The sequence below is a fragment of the Maniola jurtina genome, chromosome 6, assembly GCF_905333055.1.
Source record: "Maniola jurtina chromosome 6, ilManJurt1.1, whole genome shotgun sequence".
Lineage (NCBI taxonomy): Eukaryota > Metazoa > Arthropoda > Insecta > Lepidoptera > Nymphalidae > Maniola > Maniola jurtina.
The window spans coordinates 4,202,876-4,226,761 of NC_060034.1; the positions used below are offsets into that span (position 1 = coordinate 4,202,876).

At 35.6% G+C, this 23,886-nt stretch overlaps 2 protein-coding genes across 3 annotated transcripts; both read right to left on the reverse strand.

The window, feature by feature from the left end:
* Positions 1-743: 743 nt before the first annotated feature.
* On the reverse strand, positions 744-13,945 carry LOC123865997 (ornithine decarboxylase 2-like). Of its 2 annotated transcripts, none has more exons than XM_045907265.1 (10): positions 13,814-13,945; positions 12,239-12,428; positions 8,881-8,998; positions 7,258-7,389; positions 5,634-5,754; positions 4,302-4,475; positions 3,480-3,611; positions 2,713-2,814; positions 1,817-2,043; positions 744-986 (listed from the first exon to the last, which is right to left on the reverse strand). In XM_045907265.1, the coding sequence occupies exons 2-10, from the start codon at positions 12,423-12,425 to the stop codon at positions 845-847; spliced, it is 1,335 nt and encodes a 444-aa protein (XP_045763221.1). In that variant the 5' UTR covers positions 12,426-12,428; positions 13,814-13,945; the 3' UTR covers positions 744-844. The 2 variants fall into 2 exon arrangements, with proteins under 2 accessions (XP_045763221.1, XP_045763220.1); XM_045907264.1 differs by having other exon boundaries at positions 13,810-13,945.
* Positions 13,946-15,147: 1,202 nt separating this feature from the next.
* Positions 15,148-20,680, reverse strand: LOC123865998 (ornithine decarboxylase 2-like). The gene is made up of 9 exons (XM_045907266.1): positions 20,494-20,680; positions 18,991-19,108; positions 18,566-18,697; positions 18,369-18,489; positions 18,127-18,300; positions 17,457-17,588; positions 16,791-16,892; positions 16,233-16,459; positions 15,148-15,292 (listed from the first exon to the last, which is right to left on the reverse strand). Exons 1-9 carry the CDS (start codon positions 20,678-20,680, stop codon positions 15,151-15,153), a joined length of 1,335 nt encoding a protein of 444 aa, XP_045763222.1. The 3' UTR covers positions 15,148-15,150.
* Between the last annotated feature and the right edge of the window lie 3,206 nt (positions 20,681-23,886).

Genomic DNA, 23,886 nt, shown 5'->3' on the forward strand with positions numbered 1-23,886 from the left:
CTTCTCTTTATTTTCACCCAAAAGGCACTTTATAGCAAAGCCAAAAGGAAGGGATTTTTCTTGCTATTGTATCAAACGGGATGTCAAATGAAACAGGAGAAAATTCTGAGTTCATGAATATAAATATTTCACCGTTTATAAAGACGGTCGTATTCGGGTTTTAGTTTTCAACTTTAGCGATTTACGCATGGCCGCGTCACGGTTGACACGACACTATGAAAATGTGTGTCGGCCTTACGCATCTTATGTGATTGGCTCCTTAGAACAGTTTAGAATTGTATTCCATAATAAATAATAATAATTTATGAAATAGAGTTGAAGAATATTTTATTTACTATAGTTGTAAAAAGGGGAATGTCAAAGTCAAGTTAAAACAGAATTTGTTACGAAATTCCTTTGAGAGTGTAATGTAAGCTTCAAGTTGAGTAAAGTTAAAATAACTTGGGTCAACTTAGTTTGCTGGCGTCTTCTATTAAATTATGTAATTTTTCAACTAGCTGGTTATTTTATCATTTTAAAACAAAAAAAAACCATTTTCTTGTTTCAATGCGCTTTAATGCGAATTTAATGTGAATTAGAATACTTATTACTTAGGATAATAGTTTATTCTGTTCATCTGGCAATCGAATTCTTGGCTCGATTACGATAAAATGATAGCTGCTTACAGACTATCGCATTTATCTCTAACTGTCCGATATTCGCTCATTATTGGCTACAATGCATTGTTGCATCAAAAATGCCACTTTAATACAATAATTTAATTTAATACATAGAAGTCTTTGAACTTAACTACATACATCAATTTGGCTCGCAACGGCGGAATCGATGAGATTTAACAATTAATTTAGTTAGTTTTTAAAGTATATGATTTTAAAAAGGTTGATTTTTTTATTAACGGAGGTAAGGACGAAGGAAGCGGTGCAGATATATCTGGATTTTGTTCAAAATCCTCTGGATTGAATACTTTGCTGTCTTTCAGTTTAGCCCTGAAACAAATCATTATTATTATGAAAAGACGTTTTTAAGTTCAGTCAAGTAAATACGAAAGTAGCAACGTCGAACATGCTGCGTTCTACATAAAGCTTGCTCGACGAGTATGGATATAAGGATTTCTATACACAAGCTAGGCAGTCGTTGGGTTAGAACATTCGATTCGGCCCACTTGCACGTTGACACTTAAACTGACTTGGTTAGATGCAGTAATGATGTCATTTTTTAACACGAGTATGCCAAAAAGTGACAGTATTAAAAAAAACACTGAGTGTCCTTGTGCAAGTGGGCTTTATTGTACAACAAAACTGATACAATGTAACTCCTACATATTGCGTTCAACTTTCATTCATCTCGCCCGATTGGTAAAGCCATCCGGGTTTATTTGAGCTCCATTCGGCTTTGAGCGCTTCACGCATCTTCGTTTTATTCCTCGCTTGGATGTGTGACTTTTAAGAGAAGTTTCTCTACAGCGCCTTCCATAAAAAAATAATTTAGTTTAGCTACTCGTACATTATCATAAAATAAACTCCTCTTAAACGAACATAATATTATGTAAGTGCGAAAAAGTCTTTTTGTCTAACATTCTTCTGCATAGTACTTAGGTACTTATTCCATTTTACCACCCAGCTTTGCCGAACCAATTACTATAATGTGAATAACAACGTTTACAAACATAAAAAGTAAAGGACATAGACTAAGGAATAAGTATACCTTAGAGGATCACTACAATCAACTATTTACTGACCAAACTGCCTATCAAGGTCAGCTGTGGGATGGATGCCTAACGGTATGTATTCTTATGCAACATCTGTTCAGTACTCACCACAATTGTTGTGATACAACTGATCGCATCTGAGGTTTCGGCAAGCATGAGAATGGAGTTGCGAATCCAAAGGTATAAGCCCCTTGTGGAGTAAATATCAACCAATCAAGAGGAGTGCAAGCTGGTAACATAATTTCCATATTTTCCATAACTCGATCAGTGGAGTCGCAGCTGGGACCCCATAAGATTGTTTTCTCTAGCTTCTCATTTATTACACCTTCAGGTCTCTACAAAAAAAAAAATACAGATTTTTTCTGACCATTTTTAGATAGGTATTCGGGCTACTTACAAATACTGAAACGCATATAATGTACACGCACTATAATATATACGCGGTTATAGTATATACTCGCTCTGTAGAATATGGAGCTCTCTTCCAGCATCCGTTCCAGATTTTGTGCCTTCAAAAGAAGAGTAAATAAACTCCTTCTGAGCAGGCATGGTCCATCATCACCAATTGCTGTCAAGCACAAGCCTATATTCTGCTACTCACGTCGCTCCTTTATTACTGAAGATTGTGGCTCCTTTTAATAAGTACTCTTTTTATGATCTTACAACGCAGCCGGTTTTTAGCTGTATGATAAGCACATTAGATGCTAGGGTCAAGTGCTTCCTTCAGCTGCTCCGTCCAACTTTTAAGGCTTACGTTCACGTATATAGTTAAAAAAATATTTGAATCTACCTCAGGTCTGGTCTGGTGAAAGGCTTTGACCGTGTGCTTGTTACCACGATATCGGCAAAGCCGTTGCCGTGTCGTAAAGGTCCCAGTACGGTGAGATGTACAAAGTACGAACCAATTAGAGGCATGGATTTAATAAACTTCCATACCGCGTTCTTATGAAATTACAGTCACTTTGAAAAAAATAAGTATAAACTTGGAAATTGGTATATCTTACCCCAAACCTTTTAACCGTTTGCGGAGGATCATTGAATCTCAAACATCCATATAATCCATCGTTCATGTATATCATGTTTACTTTTTCACCGCCACGTGTGACCTGGAAATTAAAGTGATAATTTTATTTTTGCTCAGGATTTGGGAATTTTAAGGCGCTCCGTCCTTGTCAAACTTTTTATACTTCGGTCCAATAGTCACCGGCTTTTATTATAGACTTCTTGTATGACGTGTGCGTTTCAATATTGCAATCACTATGTTTCATTTTTGCCGATAACGATCACCGATTTTCGGACGTGGACGGAGCGCCCTACGTTTTACTGCAGAAGTGGGAAGCCATAAGCGGTAGCATCCGAATGTAGCTTACCCAACTTCGTACGAGTTTATTCAGCCTATCTAATATTGAATGAACACACGAAACGTTTTTCGTCGACATTTTTGACTCTACATATAATAGAGTCAAAAATGTCGACATATTAAGAGGGGTCTCTCCGTCACTCGCTCCATACAAACGTAACCAACCAAAGCATAGATATTAGTTTCTAGAACATGTCTGCAAAATTTCATGGTCTTTGGTTGCTTAGTATTCAAATGAAATTGGAACTACGATTGTATGGAGTAAGTGACGGAGAGAGTAGTACTCGTATGTAGTAGAATAGGTGTTTTCTGTGCGAGCACGTTGGATTTCTTATTCATTTATTATTCTTTCTTTCTTATTCATTTAAATTATTAGGAGCAGCACAAAGATAACAGAAAGTAATAAATTACCCGTCGAATGTTGTTGATATTGCAGTACAAGTTGCACGAGGTATCGCACAGGTACCTTCCCGGCTCCGCTATTATTTGTATGCTCCGCTCCGGGAATAGTTCTTCCAAAGTCGTATTTATTAGTTTGGATACCTGTTGATAACGGTTCCAATTATTTTGCGACAAACGTAGTTGAAAAGCAGGTACCTTATCAGACTTGCTTGCGCTACGATTGATAAATACCGTGGGATAGAACCCTTGGCATCTAATATATTTCTCGCCGGCATAAAATTCGCGTTAAGCTAGAGGTTGACGAGAATTTTATTCCGGTGAAGGCGTGGGATGGAAAGTAATAAAATAACAAAACTATAAGTTTTCGCTTTTAGGCATGAATAAATTGTAAGCCCTACAACTATCATTGAAAATTAAAGTATAAGTAGGTGGGATTTTATTTCAACGACAGCACATAATTGGCTCTTCTATTCCGTCACCTAAATATCTACCTAATAAGAAAAGTACTGACTTATTGAATGACACACACTCTGCCGAACTTTCCAAGAACTGGGCGTTGATGCCTGGAAAGCTGAAATTTTGCACTCTTCCCTTTAACAAGGAATAAATTTTGAAATACATACGGGATATTATGGAACAAAGAGTTTTTACATTAAAAATTACAACTTAAAATTAATTACTCTGCTTACACCGAATGCTATTTGGATCAGCTCCTAGTGATCACATAAAAAAGTTTTATTTATTTTCTTCTTTATATTTTCTCTGAGCAAAACCACAAGGCTCATTAGTAAAAAGTAATTTCCGAACCCGTCTACTGATCCATCACCGTACCTGATCAATCCTATCATTTCGATCGCTCAGAAACCCTCCTCCAATGTCAACGATGCTCATCCCTCTGCCCGCGCGAAGCTCGTAGTCAAACAGTGCCCGCGCGTTTTGCAGCCCCTCTACGTGACTATGAGCCGAAGAGCAACTACTGCCTACGTGAAACGCTACGCCAACCACCTATAAAGCGATTAATTTTATAATTTAACTAGCCGATGCCCGCGACTTCATCCGCGTGGAGTTACGTTTCAAAATCCCGCGGGAAATCTTTGATTTTCCGGGATAAAAAGTAGCATGTGTTAATCCAGGGTATAATCTATCTCCATTCTAAATTTCAGCCAAATTCGTCCAGTAGTTTTTGCGTGATTGAGTATCAAACATCCAAACATTCACATTTCTAATTATTATATTAGGATTGTAATTTAGACTACGATGAGACTGGCCTGTATATGTCGGACATATTATTTTTAATATATTACATTATATTATATTATAATCAGCTTTGTTGCTAAGTAATACTAAGTTCCATTTCTTGCTAAGTTGCTTGATAAGTTTTGAGTTGAGCGAGCGAGGGATTTCCTCCCTTCAAATTGCGTATTTGGTACTAAAGCTAAGGGTGCCTGTATCTATAGTAAAGCGGAAAGGAAAATTATCACTCAATAATCCAATTGCTGAACTGCTTCAAGTGTGCTGAACACGTCGCCGCTCCACCTCGTTTGAGTGCAAGAGCGCCCTACTTTTGGGCCGCACCAAATATCCTGGTGCAATTAAGTGTTTCAATTTTAAAAAAGCATTTTTTTAAATTTATTATCCACTAGCCGATGCCCGCGACTTCGCCCGCGTGGATTTAGGTTTTTCGAAATCCCGTGGGAACTCTTTGATTTTCCGGGATAAAAAGTAGCCTATGTGCTAATCCAGGATATTATCTATCTCCATTCTAAATTTCAGCCAAATCTGTCCGGTAGTTTTTGCGTGAAGGAGTAACAAACATACACACACACACACACACACACATACAAACTTTCGCCTTTATAATATTATAATAATATAATAATAATAATAATAGTGTGAAGTGTGATACTTAGTAATATTATTAATGCGAAAGTGTGTCTGTCTGTCTGTCTGCTAGCTTTTCACGGCCCAACTGTTGAATCAATTTTGATGGACATAGGCGGGGTAGACTTTTTATCCCGGAAAATCAAAGAGTTCCTACGGGATTTTCAAAAACACAAATCCACGTGGACGAAGTCGCGAGCATCATCTAGTATCTCAATATTGGTTGTTGAAAAGCCCTTGTACAAAAAGCGCCTCGTTTTCAGTTACAATATTTACGAGTACCTTCAAACCAAGTGAAGCCGCTTCGTCGAGTAAATCGGTAGCCTCCGTTTCGAAGTCACAGCCGAATTTGTCTCCAAGTTTATAAATACTGTCGCTGTCAACCTTGATACGGATTAATAGTCTGAAAAAATTACCATTTTTATTACATTCACACCATCAGTATGTTGATTTTATGATAAAACATTGTATAACTATTAGGGCCGTCTTTAGATTTTGAGTATCTAGTATACAAAGAATTCCAGATCCTTATATCCTTCCAGAATATTGGGCAGACTTTAAAAAACGTGAAATAAAATAATCTACACTAATACCTACTCGTATTATAAAGAGGTAAAAAACTCTTTCGCTGATAGATAGTTACATTATCCCCAAGTGCTTTAAGCCATAAATTATATAGTATGTATAGCGGACGAAATCGAGGGCAAAAGCTAGTAAAGATTTGTCAATAATGGCGATTTTTCGTCCGTATTCGATCTAACTAGAGAGATGACATGATAATTTTTCACGTCATCTATCAATAATAATCTAATTGGTTTGTAATCTCCGCTCCAATTTAGTGGACAGACAATCTTACACTAACTCCAATGTACTACGTTTTCTCATAAACGTAGTATTACCAGAGTGAACTAGTATTACTCCGGTTTTTTAAGGTACCGTACCTCAAAAGGAACAACGGAACCCTTATAGGATCACTTTGTTGTCTGTCTGTCTGTCTGTCCGTCCGTCGTCTGCCTCAGTGCGCGAGTCCGACTCGCACTTGGCCGGTTTTTTCCCTGTTACAAAGTACTTGCAAGTGCTTCCATACAAGCTTAGCATGTTTATAATAAACAAGCATTTTGTGAAAACATTCTCGAATGTACTTATATTATAAATGGTTGCCGTGTTTGTATTTACATAGCTTAGAGAAAATCTACATAGGAAATCTAAACATATGCACTGGCATAGGTCTATTACATTGTTATTAGGTCGGGTACTGGCTTGCTATCTAAGTGGTCATAAAGATGTCAATAAGGTAGATTATGTGGCATCGGGTCTCTAATGTTGTATGTAGGCTCTAATGTATTGATGTATGAGATAGGAGTCTGGATATTAGAAATGATGGGTAAATTAACTGTAAAACCTAACTGATTCCAAGCCTTAATGTTTAATTAAACCTTACTTGTGGGCTATTTTGAAGTATCTTAGAATCGAATATAATTATTTTTGAGGTTTTTTAATTTTTTTACTCAGGTACAAGTTAGCAATCTCGCTTGGTGGTAAGAGTGATGCAGTCTAAGATGGAATTGGGCTGATCTGGAAGGGTTACAACAGTTTTTATTAAACTTAACCCCTTTGGTTTCTACATTAGTGAACATACTTTACGGGAACATTATCGCCTTGCGGCTATGCTGGTTGGGTGGTTTAAATTCTCACACAGTTTCTACCACAACAATATATTAAAATCTAAAGAGTACTTAGTCTTGAGGGAACCAATAAACATAATATATAAACGATATCAAAACCCTCTAGACGTTGTAAAAAATGAGTTTGATCGCTTTTATTTAGTGATGATATATATACATCGATGTATTTGAATTAGCAAATCGCCCACAGGAAGGGAAATAGTATAATGATTGCTCCTTACCCGACGTCAGACCAATACTGTTTGATTTTCTTCAATTCATATGAAGAGTCGAATGTTGTATGTCGAACACCGGACTGACGCGCATACATCATCCAATCTGGGGTTTTACACGGGGCGGCGAATATTATACTCCTGTAAAACATTATTGCTAAAACACATTGTCCAGCCCTTTAGAAACGAAGCTTTATATGAGTTTATTCGTAACGTACTCCAACTGTACTTAAGGCTCTCGTTTGAATACGAACAATTTCAATGAAATTTTGGACATACGAAAGATTTACATACAAATCTTTAAACCAATGTAACTTTAATTTAAAAAAAAAAATTACGAGACATTTCACCGCCTCTAATAGCCTCATCGGGTGACAGAAGGGCTGGCTCATTTTTTGCGCAACGGATCAGCCTGGCTGTCCAGCGTGGAAATGCAGCCAGTACTCTTGACATTCCACGCGGGCATGATTTGTATAGTAATTAGATAAGGCTAGCTGTAAGTTTTATACTAATATTTTCAACAAAAAAATAAATAAATAAAAATTGTACATAATTAGTTACGGAACCCTTAAAGAGTGAGGCCCGACTCGCAGTTGGCCGTTTTTTTTTTCTTTACAAGTCGATTACATATTCGTTACAAAAGCCTGAACCACTTTTGTGCGCGATGTCCAGTCGCCTCAAAAGTCGCAGTTGTCTGAATACTCCTATAAAAACCCGTGTAATATAAATTGGGGCAACTGGCGAGTTGCCTGCGAGTTGCCACTGCGCAGCAACTGGCTGGGACAACCTCTACATAAATTACAGATTCCGTCGTCGGCTAGTTGCTGGGCGATTAGTCGACCGTGCCTAATGGTTCTAAAATTGCGTCCATTACCAAAAACCTTCACGTGATAAGTCGAATCGAATTGTAATTATATTTTTACAAGATGACGCCCGCGACTTCATTCGCGTGGATTTAGATTTTTAAAGATCCCTTGGGAGCACTTTGATTTTCTGGGATAAAAAGCCTATGTCACTCTCCAGGTTTGTACATCCATGCAGAAATCACGTTGATCCGTTACTCCGTTGTCACGTGATGAAGGACAAACGAACAAACAAATAAAGCAACAAACAATCACACTTTCGCTTTTACAATAATGGGTCGTAAGCCTCGCATGGTTTAATATCCGTATTAGATAAGATTATTTATCTATTTTATCAATGCCTATTTTTTTATCAATGCGTTACGATATTTTTGTTTTTAACACCAAGGTAAGATATCTTACTGTAAGATAAAAATCATAATAGTATAAATAATAAAATACCTCGCAATTAAATAACATTTGATAAGAAGGATTTACTTATTCTGCTTTAGTATCCAAGCAATTTTACAGTATAAAAGGTGTAAACTAGGAAGGTAAAAAAACCTAAAAACAGTGTGAAATGCTTACTTTAATGTAATATATTACTTGGCCGCGATCACACCTGTCAGTTTTACTCATGTAAGCAGCTTACGTTATTAACTTACGACTTTACTAATGTAAATGCCCTTATAAGTATTTAAATTTACATTAGTAAATTAATTGCGTAAGCTATTTACGTGAGTAAAACTTACAGCTGTAATCGCGGCTCATGAAGGCAAAAATGACTTACTGAGGTGATACACCAAGCTCCAGTATTTTACGAATCTCCCCCGGGGAGGCGCAGTCGAAGCCGAGTCCTAGTGCAGCTGCCAGTTTTATCATTTTGTCACTGTCATTGGCTTTCATTGCTGCAACAGATTCGTATAAAATACATAGTACAGTATTCAACCTAGTAATTAGATGTACTAAGTACATATTATATTTTGGTATTAGGTGGTATTGAGATTCTGTGGTGTTCTGCAAAAAAAAAAACCTTTTACAAGGAACCAAAAGTTTTACTTGGTGTCTGGCTTTTCCTGCATGTTTAGCAATGGGAGCGGTGCATATGGCAAGCTGCATACTATACCTACTGTATTGTACTGACTTGTATTTAGTGGATTAGGTAAAGCAAATTAAACTTTTGGTTTATTGTATCTATCTATATTATGGACTTTCACAAAGTAACACCTGCTTCTATAGATAATTTTTTTTTTGTTTAAAATCACAGATAATAAAATCATACTTTTCCTAAGATATATCTACTACATTAATTATTATTATTGAAATCGATTAATGTTCAAATGTCCTTCTTCTAGAGTCCCACAATTTTGTAGAGCTAAAAATATATACTCAGATGTTTTATTTATCCAATATATCTAAATAAATTGTAATATCCATTGGGTCCAACAATAGTGAAGAATAATAAAGATTTTATTTATTTAAATACCTGCTTTGTTTTTGTTGTTACCTACTATAAAAAACAAAATTACTCTGTTTTTTGTTAAAATTATTTTCGCTCAATCTAAAAGATTTCGATCTAATTATCGGGGTCTCTTTATCATTTAGGCCATCTAAAATGTCGATAAAATACCAGGATCATACTATTCCAAAGACCTCGTTAGCTATTTTATCGAGTAGGTACCTATCTATCTTCTTTAGCAGTACTTATAAAATCAAACGTCTTTTTAAATAGCTTCTTTTCAACAAAAGCTCGACCCACGCAGTCTATGAACTATGTACTAGACGTACATTTTCGAATATTGGATTTCTTCTTCATTGTTCTTCAAATTAAAGGGCACCTTTGATTGACATGTTTTAATTATATTTTCATATATAATATGGCAATCGTAAAACAAGAGTCAAACAAACAGAGATTTAGTATTCGATAGTATTGGCTTGTTGAAATTATCTTTGATAAGAAAATGTATAAGGATGAGACATAAAGTGCATTGAACTATAATTGGGTCAATATATTGCCATTTTCCAGAACATAGGGGTTCACGCTAAGTAAATTAATTTGCAATAATAAATAGGTAGGTGAAATTGGTAAATGGTATTATTATTATTGTAAACAAACACATGTACACAAACACAAACACACACTCACACACAATACACACTCACACACACAATATTGTATTCTAATTTATCTTTTTAATAATTATTTATTTGTGAATGACGGAGGAGGAAGAGCGGGGACCCTGAGATACAGGTTTTGGAAACTTAATTCAGGATGCCCAGCACAATTAGTAAAAAGATCAAAGTAGTTCAAGTAATTTATTCCACTCCCGCTCATCGCTGTCCACCATAAACGTAGCCTAAGGCGAGCTCTACTTTGCGCGGAAAATCCGTCACCGTTGTTTACGTTTTCGTTTGTTATTGAATGATGAATAATCTATACTTCCATACTAATATTATTAGAAATGCGAATGTGTCGTCTGCTAGCTTTTCACGGCCCGATTTTGATGAAATTTGGTACAGAGATAGCTTACATCCCGGGGAAGGACATAGGCGTGGTAGACTTTTTATCCCGGAAAATCAAGGAGTTCCCACGGGATTTAAAAAAACTATATCCACGCGGACGAAGTCGCGGGCATCATCTAGTTTTCTATAATCGGGGACACCACGCTGATAACCAATATTTGACAGTAAATTAGATATAATATGTAATAGTAGCTTTCCGCCGAGGAAGATTGGCGATTTTGTAGATACTTTCTAGAAATTAATATCTGTCGCTGCGGTTTGCCAGATTTCCGTAAAAATATTTAAGTCACACGGGTTTAAAGATATTTTGTAAGTAGATAAGTCTTTGAACCTGTAATTTTAACAGAAAATTGAGAAACCACAATACTGACACATATTATATTAGATCTTAGAACGTGTCATCTACAAAATTTCGTTAATTTTAAGAGCCTAACTACGTTTGTTTGGAGCGCACTACGAATAAACTCCTCTTATTTTTATCACACCTTTTTTTACATAAAACTGTGTACTAATGTATAACAGCGTTTATACTTTTCCTAGTTATTATGCAAATAATACATACACGTACACCGCGCGAAAGTAAATAGTTAAAACACACTGTGTGTGTTAAAGTAATCCAATGTGCACTTTATGATATTGTTTGCGCATGACGATACACTAGACTAGATGATTCCCTCAATTTTGTCCGTATCGATTTATATTTTTCAAAAATCCCGTCTCCGGGATGCAAGTTATCTCTGTATCTCTCTTTAAAATTGGTTTAACGGTTATGCCGTGAAAAGTGAGGGATGGATACCTTACGGTTTTTAACCCCCGACCCAAAAAGAGGGGTGTTATAAGTTTGACGTGTGTATCTGTGTATCTGTGTGTCTGTGTATCTGTGTATCTGTGTATCTGTGTGTCTGTGTATCTGTGTATCTGCGTATCTGTCTGTGGCATCGTAGCGCCTAAACGAATGAACCGATTTTAATTTAGTTTTTTTTGTTTGAAAGGTGGCTTGATCGAGAGTGTTCTTAGCTATAATCCAAAAAAATTGGTGCAGCCGTTTAAGAGTTATCAGCTCTTTTCTAGTTTTCTTGTATAAAAGAAGGTTACATAACCGTTAGGTTCATAATATTATGTCAATTGACAAATGTCAAGCTGTCAAGATGGACGTTGCCTAAATACATAATTATTTATTTGAAAAATGATGTTTTGGAAAACTCAGATACTTTGGATCGTCGGGGGTGTTATAAATTTTTAATTTACACTTGTTCCTTGTTTTCAGAATGAGATCCCGATGTGCAGTTGTGCCTCGCGTCCCATCTTTTTAACCCCCGACCCAAAAAGAAGGGTGTTATAAGTTTGACGTGTGTATCTGTGTATCTGTCTGTGGCATCGTAGCTCCTAAACTAATGAACTGATTTAATTTAGTTTCTTTTTGTTTGAAAGGTGGATTGATCGAGAGTGTTCTTAGCTATAATTCAAGAAAATCGGTTCAGCCGTTTGAAAGTTATCAGTTCTTTTCTAGTTACTGTAACCTTCGCGTGTCGGGGGTGTTATAAATTTTTAATTTACACTGGTTTGTTTCGAACATCACAAAACATGTGTATTAATGTCAGGAAAATATAGTAACTGGTTCTTACCGTAAAACATCTCAACCCTCGGCATCATTTTCCTGAAATATTCCACGCGGCGATATGCCTCGTCCATATCGAATATGTAAAAGGGCTCCTTCTGTCGTCCGTCCTCTATCATGGCTTTCGCGACATCGCCAGGTGTGTGGTTGTCCAACACTATTACACTTGTCTTACCCATGAGTTGACTATCCATTTTCTTAAAAATAAAATATGTATGTAGGTACAGTTTAAGACTCTAAAATTTTTATAGAAAAGCGGAACACCTTTTTATGAAGGCTCTTTTCCTAAATAACTGCTTGAGTTATAAACTTGAAATCAATATCTATTAATAACAGAACACCGACAGAAAAGTCTCTTAGCACAGTTTTTTATTCAACAATCAGACATACTCGTACGATCCTATATGCATTTTGTACAGCTAAATACATAATCGTAAACTTTATAAGTTTATTTTAACACTGCGGTAAAAATATGGTTTCTTTACATATTACTGTAATAATTATATTATATTATATAATTTACACACAATTAAAACATTATTACACAATTTTAAAATGGCAACTCGTTTATAGCATATTTTCACTTAATCACATCATCTAAATGATTATAAAACTGTATTGTTATAATTAACATTATTATAGTCAAACTAATTGTTTTGTCTTTAGTATATTTCTTTACTTTAAGTATTTTATCAAAAAAGTTACAAAATAACATATTTTATAAAACTTACAATGCAATTTTGCAAAGGCCTTTACCACCGCTGCAATTTCGACTGTTGGAAAATGACTGATAGACCCCAAAATATAATAAATTTCTAATTATTTATTGATCGATTGTTATTACCCTTAATTGTTTAGGTAATTATTTTTTATCTGTTTTTAATCTGTGTATATCATAGTTAAAAATTAAACCAGATGATGCCCGAGACTTTGTCCGCGTGGGTTTAGTTTTTTTTTTAATCCCGTGGGAACTCTTTGATTTTCCAGGATAAAAAGTAGTCGACACCAGTCTTCAGGATGCAAGCTATCCCAGTACCTAATAGATAATGCCCGTGACTTCGTCAACGTGGAATTAGGTTTTTAAGAATCCCATGCGAACTCTTCGATTTCCCGAAACAAAAAGAAGTCTTTGTCCTTCCCTGGGATGCAAGCTATCTTCTTACCAAATGTGGTAAAAAATAATTGTTCTAAAGATGAGCTGTGAAAAGCTAGCCGACAGATTGACGGACAGACATAATTTCGCATCCACAAAATTAGTATGGGTTATCTGGATATCTTATGTTGAGATGATAAAACCTATTTTTAATCCCCCCACCCAAAAAGAGGGGTACTATATGTATCTGTGGGGTGTGTATCTGTCTGTGGCATCGTAGCTCCTAAACGAATGAACCGATTTTAATTTAGTTTTTTTTTCTTTGAAAGCTGGCTTGATCGAGAGTGCTTAGCTATAATCGAAAAAAAAAATGGTTCAGCCGTTTAAAAGTTATCAGCTCTTTTTTAGTTTTCTTATACTTAGAGGTTTTTGTGTCAGGGTTTTTTTTTAATTTTAAGTTACTAATACTTGAAAATTATACTTACTTACTGTTTAGTCTCCACTAGCTAGTGGTAATATAAACTCTTCCTATAATATGTTTACTGAGTTATTATTAACAAATGATAACAGCACTTGTCATGAATTAGATGTTGCATCGACGAAATAACTATTTGCTATGAATTTCTGTTGTGATATCAGTCCTATAAGTAATATCTGCTCATCAAACAACATAAAATGTTTATTTGTTTCTGACAAAGAGTTAATATAATTAGTAGCTATCAGCTATCAGTGCTCTATATCTGATGATTAAGACAAGCAATCGCATCCTCAATGCGTGATGGGCTGAAGAACGTAGTAGGTATCGTTAATAAACTTTTTAGTTCTTTTCGTTATTTTATTTTTAGAGTTCCGTACCTCAAAAGGAAAAACTGGCCAAGTGCGAGTCAGACTCGCGCACTGAGGGTTCCGGACTAGGGTATTTTTTCAGACATTTAGCACGATAAATTAAAAACTACTATGCATAAAAATAAATAAAGTCTGTTTTAGAATGTACAGTTAAAGCCCTTTCATATGATATCCTACTTGGGATAGTTATCTTACTTTGAAAATTTAATTTTTTTTTTAATGATGTGACCTGAAATTTACGGTTTTCGGATTTATTCCTTTACATGTGCTATAAGACCTACTTACCTGCCAAATTTCATGATTCTAGGTCAACGAGAAGTACCCTATAGGTTTTCTTGACAGACACGACGGACGGACGGACGGACGGACGGACGGACGGACGGACGGACAGACAGACAGACAACAAAGTGATCCTATAAGGGTTTCGTTTTTCCTTTTGAGGTACGGAACCCTAAAAACGGAACCCTTTCTGTCTGTCTGTCCGTCCGTCCGTCGTGTCTGTCAAGAAAAACAAAGTGATCCTATAAGAGTTCCGTTTTTCCTTTTTATGGAACTCTAAAAATTGTCAATCAGCCCAGAAACCTCGAAAAATCGATGACTGTACGTACACAAAAAAACGGGCTGAACCACCTCTCTTTTGGAAGACGATTAACAATATTTTTTTTTACGGAGACAGTATATAAACTAAACAATAGGTAACACAAACATAAAGCACACACACCACAACTGTCTCCAACGAAAGTTCACACACATTAAAACACACCAGATTAACAACCTCGTTTAATTTATTTTTAAGTTGTTAACTATTCATCTCACAACTATACTGATGAGGTTCATGGTAGTATATAAATTATATAATAATATTGCTACTTCTTTAGAGATATAATAACAGACAATTTTATAAAATAAACTTAAACCCAAATTAAAACTAAAAATTAATTAATAATAAAATTTAAAACTAAAATAAATTAAATTAAATCTTAGTTAGTTTTTAAAGTATTAGATTTAACAAAGGTTGACATTGTCACTAACGTAGGCAAGGACGAAGGAAGTGGTGCTGATATATCTGGATTTTGTTCAAAATCCTCTGGCCTGAATACTTTACTGTCTTTCAGTTTTGCCCTGCAACAAATCATTTTATTAACCCCCGACAAAAAAAGAGGGGTGTTATAAGTTTAACGTGTGTATCTGTGTATCTGTGTATGTCACTTTGGCATCGTAGCTCTTAAACTAATGAAATGATTTTAATTTAGTTTTTCTTGTTTGAAAGGTGGCTTGATTTTTGATGATTGGTGGAGTGTTCTTAGCTATAATCCAAGAAAATCGGTTCAGCCGTTTGAAAGTTATCAGCTCTTTTCCAGTTACTATAACCTTCACTTGTGAAGGGGTGTGGTGTGGGGTGTTATAAATTTTTAATTTACACATGTAAAACGAAGGTAGGTTAGGTCCATTTTAATAAATTAGAACGTCCAATGAATTAACGATTAAGATAAACGCAGCTATCAGCGACCCATCGAAAATCTGCAGGTATTACCGACACTTTACTTTGTTTTGCATTTTTTTGCATTTCCAGAATGATTCAAGACAGATATTAAAGTCATTATGCATGTTTACTCTTAAAATATCATATTATGCAAGTCCAAAACCAAAACATTAAAATATACCAAGCGACAGAAAATCAATTTTACTATAATATTAAAGAGGGGTCTCTCCGTCACTCGCTCCATACAAACGTAGTTCGTCTCTCATTGGAATACTAACCAATCTTACTCAATGGAATTTTGTAGAAACGTTTCGGGAACTAATATCTATGCCTGTGGTTTTCCAGATTTCCGTTAAAATATTCGGTTTGAAAGTTACGCGGTCTTGAAAATTCATATACAAATCTTTGAGCCCCTGTAATTTTAAAACTACATATTTTTTAATATTCAAATGAAATTGGGACTACAATTGTATGGAGTAAGTGATGGAAAGAGCCCTGTTAAACGTTTATTAAGACGATCGTAGTCGGATTTTAGTTATTAACTTTTATATTATATTTAGATTACAGCAAAACACTCACCACAATTGTTGTGATACAACTGATCGCATCTGAGGTTTAGGCAAGCATGAGAACTGAGTTGCGAATCCAAATGTGTACGCCCCTTGTGAATTAAATATTAACCAATCAAGAGGAGTGCAGGCGGGTAGCATAACATCCTTATTTTCCATAACTCTGTCCGTGGAGTCACAGCTGGGACCCCATAAGATCGTTTTTTCTAGCTTCTCATTTATTATACTTTCATGTCTCTATAAAATATTACAGATTTTTTAGGCAGTAATAATTAAGAATGTATAATTTCAATAGGAAAAACCGGCCAAGTGTACTCAAAGGGTTTCTGTACCATCGTATACGATATAACATTATGTACTTTTTAATTTTTTTTTTTTCAATTTTTTTTTTACAATATCTGCAATAGAAATACACGTTCTGTGACAACTTTCTACCTGCTGACAGACAGACAGATCGACGGATGGACGGACGGTCAGCCTGCGAAGGCTTAAGATTCCCTGTAGGTCCCGTTGGCGGTCTTGGGGTACAGAACCCTAAAAATATCGAAAAATGACAGTGAACTCTTACCCCGAATCTTTTGACTTTTTGCCATGGATCGTTATACCTTAGAGATCCATATAAGCCATCGTTCATGTATATCATATTCACTTTTTCACCACCACGTGTGGCCTAGGAAAGACAAAATAAAATTAAGTTTTTTAGGTTTTTACATGAAAATGCAAGAAGCCTTTGAAAAGTGTGCTCAATAATTTCACAGTTTTTTCCTCCTTCTGCCGTAGAAAAATGTGGAGCCGGAATGGTGGCAACCTTTAACATGTCCGAGATGATCCAACTTTTCTAACAATCGATGGCATCCTGAATCCTGATGTGTTTGGCGTCCAATCACTGATACGAACTTTGGCATCCTAGTATGTATTTGGCATCAACTACTCATTCGAAACCTTGATCGATCGATAATAGTTAATCAATCATTAATGAGCATGGGTACCTAAAATACTGGCATTGTTGTCGCACTGGATTAGAAGAATTAGCCGGGGGGCTTCAGTCCGCCAAGTTGATTCAAGCGCTGATACAAGTGCCAACTCTTGGATCAACTTCTGAGCCAAATCTCTCACGACATAAATAAAGTGTTTCCTTTCCAAAAATCATGTGCCCAAAAGACTCAAACACAAGCACCACAAAATTTATGGCTAAGAAATAATAGAGGCATAATAACAAAAAGCCATCAATTACCCGTCGAATATTGTTGATATTGCAGTACAAGTTGCACGAGGTATCGCACAGGTACCTTCCCGGCTCCGCTATTATTTGTATGCTCCGCTCCGGGAATAGTTCTTCCAAAGTCGTATTTATTAGTTTGGATACCTGTTGATAATGGTTCAAATTATTTCGTGAATCTAAGTAATTCCGTGTAAATATACACACTGCATGCTTAGGCCGGAACTGCCACGACGCACTCCATGCGTCTCGATAATAAGTGGTCATCTATCAATTGATAATGATTATTCTGATGATGTGAGTCAGCTTTGGCAGATTGGGGTGAGCACTACAGATTTTATCTATATGGAAGGTTCCGGGTTTGATTCCGGGCTGGATCAATTTCAGTATTTTTAATTTTTAACTTAGCTCAGGTCTGGTATAGTCAAAGACTTTCGGTCGTAGGTAGTTATCGTTAAGTGGTTTAGCGTTCCGGTATAATGTCACGTAGAAACCAATTCGGGATATGGGTTTAAAGGTTTAATCACTGTCATACCCCGCCTCTTTCTTATACTGCATCTTCATTCATCAGTTACCACCAGATAAGATCGAATCGACATCTAACTTACAGTTACATAAAGAAGAATCGCAATTAGAAGTTTGAATGGAAGTTAACGGAATATTCTGTATGGACTTGTCACCGTACCTGATCAATCCTATCAATCCGATCGCTCAGAAACCCTCCTCCAATGTCAACGATGCTCATCCCTCTGCCCGCGCGAAGCTCGTAGTCAAACAGTGCCCGCGCGTTTTGCAGCCCCTCTACGTGACTGTGAGCCGAAGAGCAACTACTGCCTACGTGAAACGCTACGCCAACAACCTAAAAAAAAGTTATTATGTATTTTTTTCCTATACCCTTTCCTGAAAACTCATTATATCAAACTTTACCTTCAAGCCAAGTGAAGCCGCTTCTTCAAGTAAATCGGTAGCCTCCGTTTCGAAGTCACAACCGAATTTGTCTCCTAATTTATAAATGCTGTCGCTTTCAACTTTAATACGAATTAAGAGTCTGAAAACAAATGACCATATTTAAATATGTGTAGACAGGAAGATAATTATTACAAAATGTTTGAAAATTGCCTTACCCAACATCTGGCCAGTATTGCTTGACTTTCTTCAGTTCATATGAAGAGTCGAAGGTTGTATGTCGAACGCCGGACTGACGAGCGTACATCATCCAATCTGGCGTTTTGGCGGGGGCAGCGAATATTATACTTCTGTAACAAAATAATTAATTGAACTCATATAATAATTCTCTCAATTACTTCGCTACAATCATATTTTTTAAATGTTTACAAAAATGAAATAGCAGAAAAGGAAGGGAATTTCTTTGTACAGTCTTCTAGTAAGTACTAAGGGCTTATACCTACTAGGCGTTGATGAATCAGTGGGTGAGTGTGTCAGGACTTTTTATGTATTTAGGTTTATAAGTGAATAGACCCAGCAGTTTATGCTGAACGTTGATATGACAGTATATCCTTTTATAAATGTAGATAAATAAATGACTTACTCAGGCGACACACCCAGCTCCAGTATTTTACAAATCTCCCCCGGGGAGGCGCAGTCGAAGCCGAGTCCTAGTGCAGCTGCCAGTTTTATCATTTTGTCACTGTCATTGGCTTTCATAGCTGCAATAAATCCGTAAAGTAGCGTTATATTTCAACCTAATGAATACGTATGTATTGTACAGTATCCTTTGGTAAAATTTTTAGGTATTATAAAGTCTAAAATTCTGTAAATTACGTATTCATAGCTGTTGTAACAAGATAAAGTTAAAATACTCAATATCGTCTGGTAATTTTTAATAAAAAACTTTTAGCAACACTTATAAGATTAAGATAAATCTACTTAGCTCTCGAGGATTTATGTTTTTAAAAATCCCGTGGGAACTCTTTGATTTTTTATAATAGAAAATTGTGTATGTCGGGCCCCTGATGAAGCTCTCTGTGCCAAATTTCGTTAAAATTTGTAAACAGAGGGGCCGTGAAAAGCTAGCACATAGACCGACAGACACACTTTCGCATTTAGTATATTATATAGTACCTATACATAGTATATACCATAGCATGCCGCATTGTCGCTGGCTGTTGTTCCGACCTAAAAGAGCCTTTATTATCTACATACTCGTAATTTGGCAGTCTATTTAAATCGTTCGATCGAAGACTTGCTAGTTCGGCTCAATTCCAATAGATGGAGGCATAGAATTTTTAATTCATACGAATCGATTTGGCGGTTGGCACGCCTCTATTCGGCTCTAATGAACGCCAGGCTTAATATGGAAACGCTCTAAAATTCAACATTTTTAACCGGTAAAACTACTAGCCCACAGCTTTTAATAACCAGCTTACAAATAAATAAAAATATTTCAGCCAGTTGAAGTTTTAGGTCAGCGTTGAAGTGGCATTTGAACTTAACATAATACTCATGGGTAGGTAGGTGAGTAAATTAATTTTGAGATTTTTTTGAGTGGTAGAAGTGGAGGCATGATTTTGCTATGATTTTGTGCGTAGACTCAGAGTTATGTATGTAGAACATTTTCGTAGAATACGTAAAGTACAAAGTTGAATTATTATCTAATTAAAATGAGTTAATAACTAATATTCAGAAATTTATCGTAATCTATATCAAAAAATTACTCTCGGAATATTTTTGACACAGAAGTCTTATCTAAGATAAATATTAATTAATATAATTAAAGGAAACATTATTTGTTTTTAATCGATAAAGTATGAAACTATTGAACCGATTTTAATAAATCTTTCACCGTTAGAAAACTACTTTATCCAGAAGTAGCATAGGCTATAAATCACATAATATGTACAAACTGTGGACAAAGTCCCGGGTCAAAGCTAGTATCTTCCTGTGAGCTGTCGATGTAAACGAAGTAGGTACACCACATATTATGCATCGAAAAATAACTAAACGTTTGGCTTCCGTTTTTGCTTCATAATGAATATTTTTACAGTATAAATATTATAAGTATAGGTAGTAAACGTGACTTGAATATTCTTACCGTAAAACATTTCAACCCTCGGCATCATCTTCCTGAAGTATTCCACGCGACGATATACCTCATCCATATCGAATATGTAAAAGGGTTCCTTCTGTCGCCCGTCCTCTATCATGGCTTTCGCGATGTCTCCAGGTGTATGATTGTCCAATACTATTACACTTGTCTTACTCATGAGTTGACTATCCATTTTCTTTAAAAAAAAGTGCACTAATGCTTAGAATATTTTATCTTTTGTATATAAAAAGGTAAAGGCCCCTTTTTTAAGCTCAAACGCTTATTTGATATCAATAGCCTCTTTGGAAGTTAAAATAAATATTGAATAGGTAATAACAGAATGACCACTGAAAAGTTTTTATTAATATTTTTTTGATCCCAAATCAAACAGATAGATATATAGACAGACAAATATATGATTTATAGCCAGGTAGCCATCATTATCGGCATATCGCCAGCCCAATACTGAGCACAGGCCTCCTCTCAGAATGAGAAGGGCTTAGGCCCTTATGGAGAACTCACAGACATACATATTTTCTTACGATGTTTACCTACAACTTACAAGTGATATTGCTCGAACGCAAATAACTCCGAAAAAGAGGTGCCTGTCTGGTATCTGTCTGGACGGATGTCTTAACTACTAGACACATTATGCTACACCTAGTTTAATAATAAATAGGTAGGGTCTTCTACAGCATATTTTCTCAACTTATTCATAGGGATACCCCCCGACTTTTAAATTTTTTATTTTTAAATAAAAAACTTGATGAAAATTAGACTTACTATTTTCGTCTCCAGCAACCTCTGCTGGCAATATCGGTTCTTTAATGCGTTTACAATAGAAAAAAAAAATAGCACGTATCAAGTCCTACTAGATGTTGCAACTACAAAAGTGATATTTGCTATGAAATTCAGTTGCGATATCAGTCATTTATGTAAGATCTAATAATATGATAACCTAAGTCTGATAAATAGGTCATTTACTTTTTTTTCAAGGCTGAAGATTACGAAAAGTGTAGCGTGTATAGATTAGACATAAATTCAGGAGTTGTTTTTTGGTGATAAGCTAAATCACCAAATCTAAATCCTAAAAATGCAGCGACAGTGATAATTTTATGAAGTTTAGCAGCTCTATTTTTATAAAATGAAGAAAACAAAATTAATAATATTCTGTAACAAACATTGAACTAAATACTAAAAAACCGGCCAAGTGCGAGTCAGACTCGCACACCGAGAGTTCCGTACTACAGGCGTATTTTTTCGACATTTTGCACGATAAATCAGAATCTGTATGCATAAAAATAAATAAAAACCTGTTCTAGAATGTTCTGTTAAAGCCCTTTCATAAGATACCCCACTTGGTATAGTAATCTTACTTTGAAAATTGAAAATACTAATTATTATTATTTGTTCATTTTCATTTTTCATTTTTTTCATAATTCAACCCTAATTCAACCACAAATTAACGGTTTACGGATTTTCCCCCCGTAAGTATGTGTGATATTATAAGACCTGCCTAGATGCCAAACATGTTTCTAGGTCAACGGGAAGTACCCTATAGGTTTCTAGACAGACACGACAGACGGTCAGACTTAGAGGTCGTTAATATTGATTTCTCTTAATCAATGTAAAGCTCACACCGCTGGGAATTTTGCACATAGGTTCTCTCTAAACGAAAACTCTCACTAAGAAAAGATTCAGAGAAATTCCAACGAATTTTTTAAAAATTCCACGTATCCACGCTCCACGTAATTTATGTCACTGATTTTGTATGTCACCAATACGGGCTCCACATTAATCTTAATCAAATTATGGAAAAAAAATATTTCATCAAATTATCGGAAATTACCACACTACCCATAATATAAATTGCGAAAGTGTGTTGGTTTTAAGCTTCCGTACCTCAAAAGGTAAAACAGAACTCTTATACCATCAGTTTGTTGTCTGTCTGTTTGTCTGTCTGTCTGTATGTCAGTCTGTCCGTCTGACCGTCTGTCGTGTTTGTCAAGAAAACCTATAGGGTGCTTTCCGTTGACCTAGAATCATGAAATTTTGGCAGGTAAGTAGGTCAAATAAAGGAAAAAAATCCGAAAACCATGAATTTGTGGTTACATCACAAAAAAAATCACAGTGTGTTCATGAACAAATAATTAGTATTTTCAATTTTCAAAGTAAGATAACTTTACTAAATAGGGTATCATATGAAAGGGGTTTACCTGTAAATTCTGAAACAGATTTTTTTATGCATAGATATAGTTTGAGATTTATCCATATTAGTGCAAAATCTCGGAAAAAATACTCGAGTACAGAACCATCGGTGCGCTAGTCTGACTCGCACTCGGCCGGTTTTTTAGTTTATTGGTTTCTTGGTTTATTCTTCGTTGCAACAGAGCTCGGCGTGATTTTTTGCATAGGTAATAGTTAAAGACATGGAGAGTGGACTTAGTGAAAATCCAACGATTCCCACGGAATATTTAAAAACTTGAATTCACACGGACAAAGCCGCGGTATCAGATTAATGAATGATCTGTTTACCTCATACCAAAACCAAGCTTGGGCATATTGGGTCCGCTGTATAGAATGCAGTCTCTTGCAAATAGTTTCAGAGATGTTATAGATATCTTCTGTGACAATATACCAAGAATAAAAAGTAAGTTAAGTACACAGATAAGTAATTGTTAGAAAGTAGTTTGTATAAGGTTTTTCCTATTTTGTTAGTAGCTGTTCTGGATTAAGTTTTGTTCCTTGTTTGTTAAGTTGCGCTGTAGTTTTGTACCTACATACTTTAATAGTGCATGCCGAGTCCACATCGAGAAGACACAATTGCACACATGTATCTTTGTCCATGTATCATATTGTATTTTTTTTTTCAATTGTAGTCAGTTTTGTGGACTGAACAAAAAAAAAAAATAATAAACTGTTAAGTAATGATAGGTAAACGTAATGATAATTGAATTATAATTATAATTATGGTTTTGATGCTCGTCTTCGTCTGCGTAGATTTAGGTTAAAATCCCGTGGAAATGCTTTGAATTTCTTGAATACAAAATAAAAAATATCACTCTCTAGTACCTATCTCTAGGTCTTTCACTATATCCATGTGCAAAAATCCCGTAGATCGTCAAAATTGGTTAAACGGATGGGTCGTGAAAAGGCTATAGACAGGCAGACAGAGACACTTTCGCATTTTTAACCCCGACCCAAAAAGAGGGGTGATATAAGTTTGACGTGTGTATCTGTGTATCTGTGTTTCTTTGTGTGGCATCGTAGCTCCTAAACTAATGAACAGATTTTAATTTAGTTTTTTTTTTGTTTGAAAAGTGGCTTGATCGAGATTCGAGAGTGTTCTTAGCTATACTTAATCCAAGAAAATCGGTTCAGCCGTTTTAAAGTTATCAG

What these genes read in the sequence shown, in the direction of transcription:
- LOC123865997 (XM_045907265.1), bottom strand. Translation starts at nt 12,425, where the DNA reads ATGGATAGTCAACTCATGGGTAAGACAAGTGTAATAGTGTTGGACAAC. An exon ending in CGGCTTCACTTGGTTTGAAG is followed by an intron (nt 4,476 to 5,633) that starts GTACTCGTAAAT and finishes ATCGCTTTATAG; the next exon opens with GTGGTTGGCGTAGCGTTTCA. An exon ending in GAAATGATAGGATTGATCAG is followed by an intron (nt 3,612 to 4,301) that starts GTACGGTGATGG and finishes CGTTATCAACAG; the next exon opens with GTATCCAAACTAATAAATAC.
- LOC123865998 (XM_045907266.1), bottom strand. Translation starts at nt 20,680, where the DNA reads ATGGATAGTCAACTCATGAGTAAGACAAGTGTAATAGTATTGGACAAT. An exon ending in GAGGGTTGAAATGTTTTACG is followed by an intron (nt 19,109 to 20,493) that starts GTAAGAATATTC and finishes GATTTATTGCAG; the next exon opens with CTATGAAAGCCAATGACAGT. An exon ending in AAAAAGTCAAAAGATTCGGG is followed by an intron (nt 16,460 to 16,790) that starts GTAAGAGTTCAC and finishes AATATTTTATAG; the next exon opens with AGACATGAAAGTATAATAAA.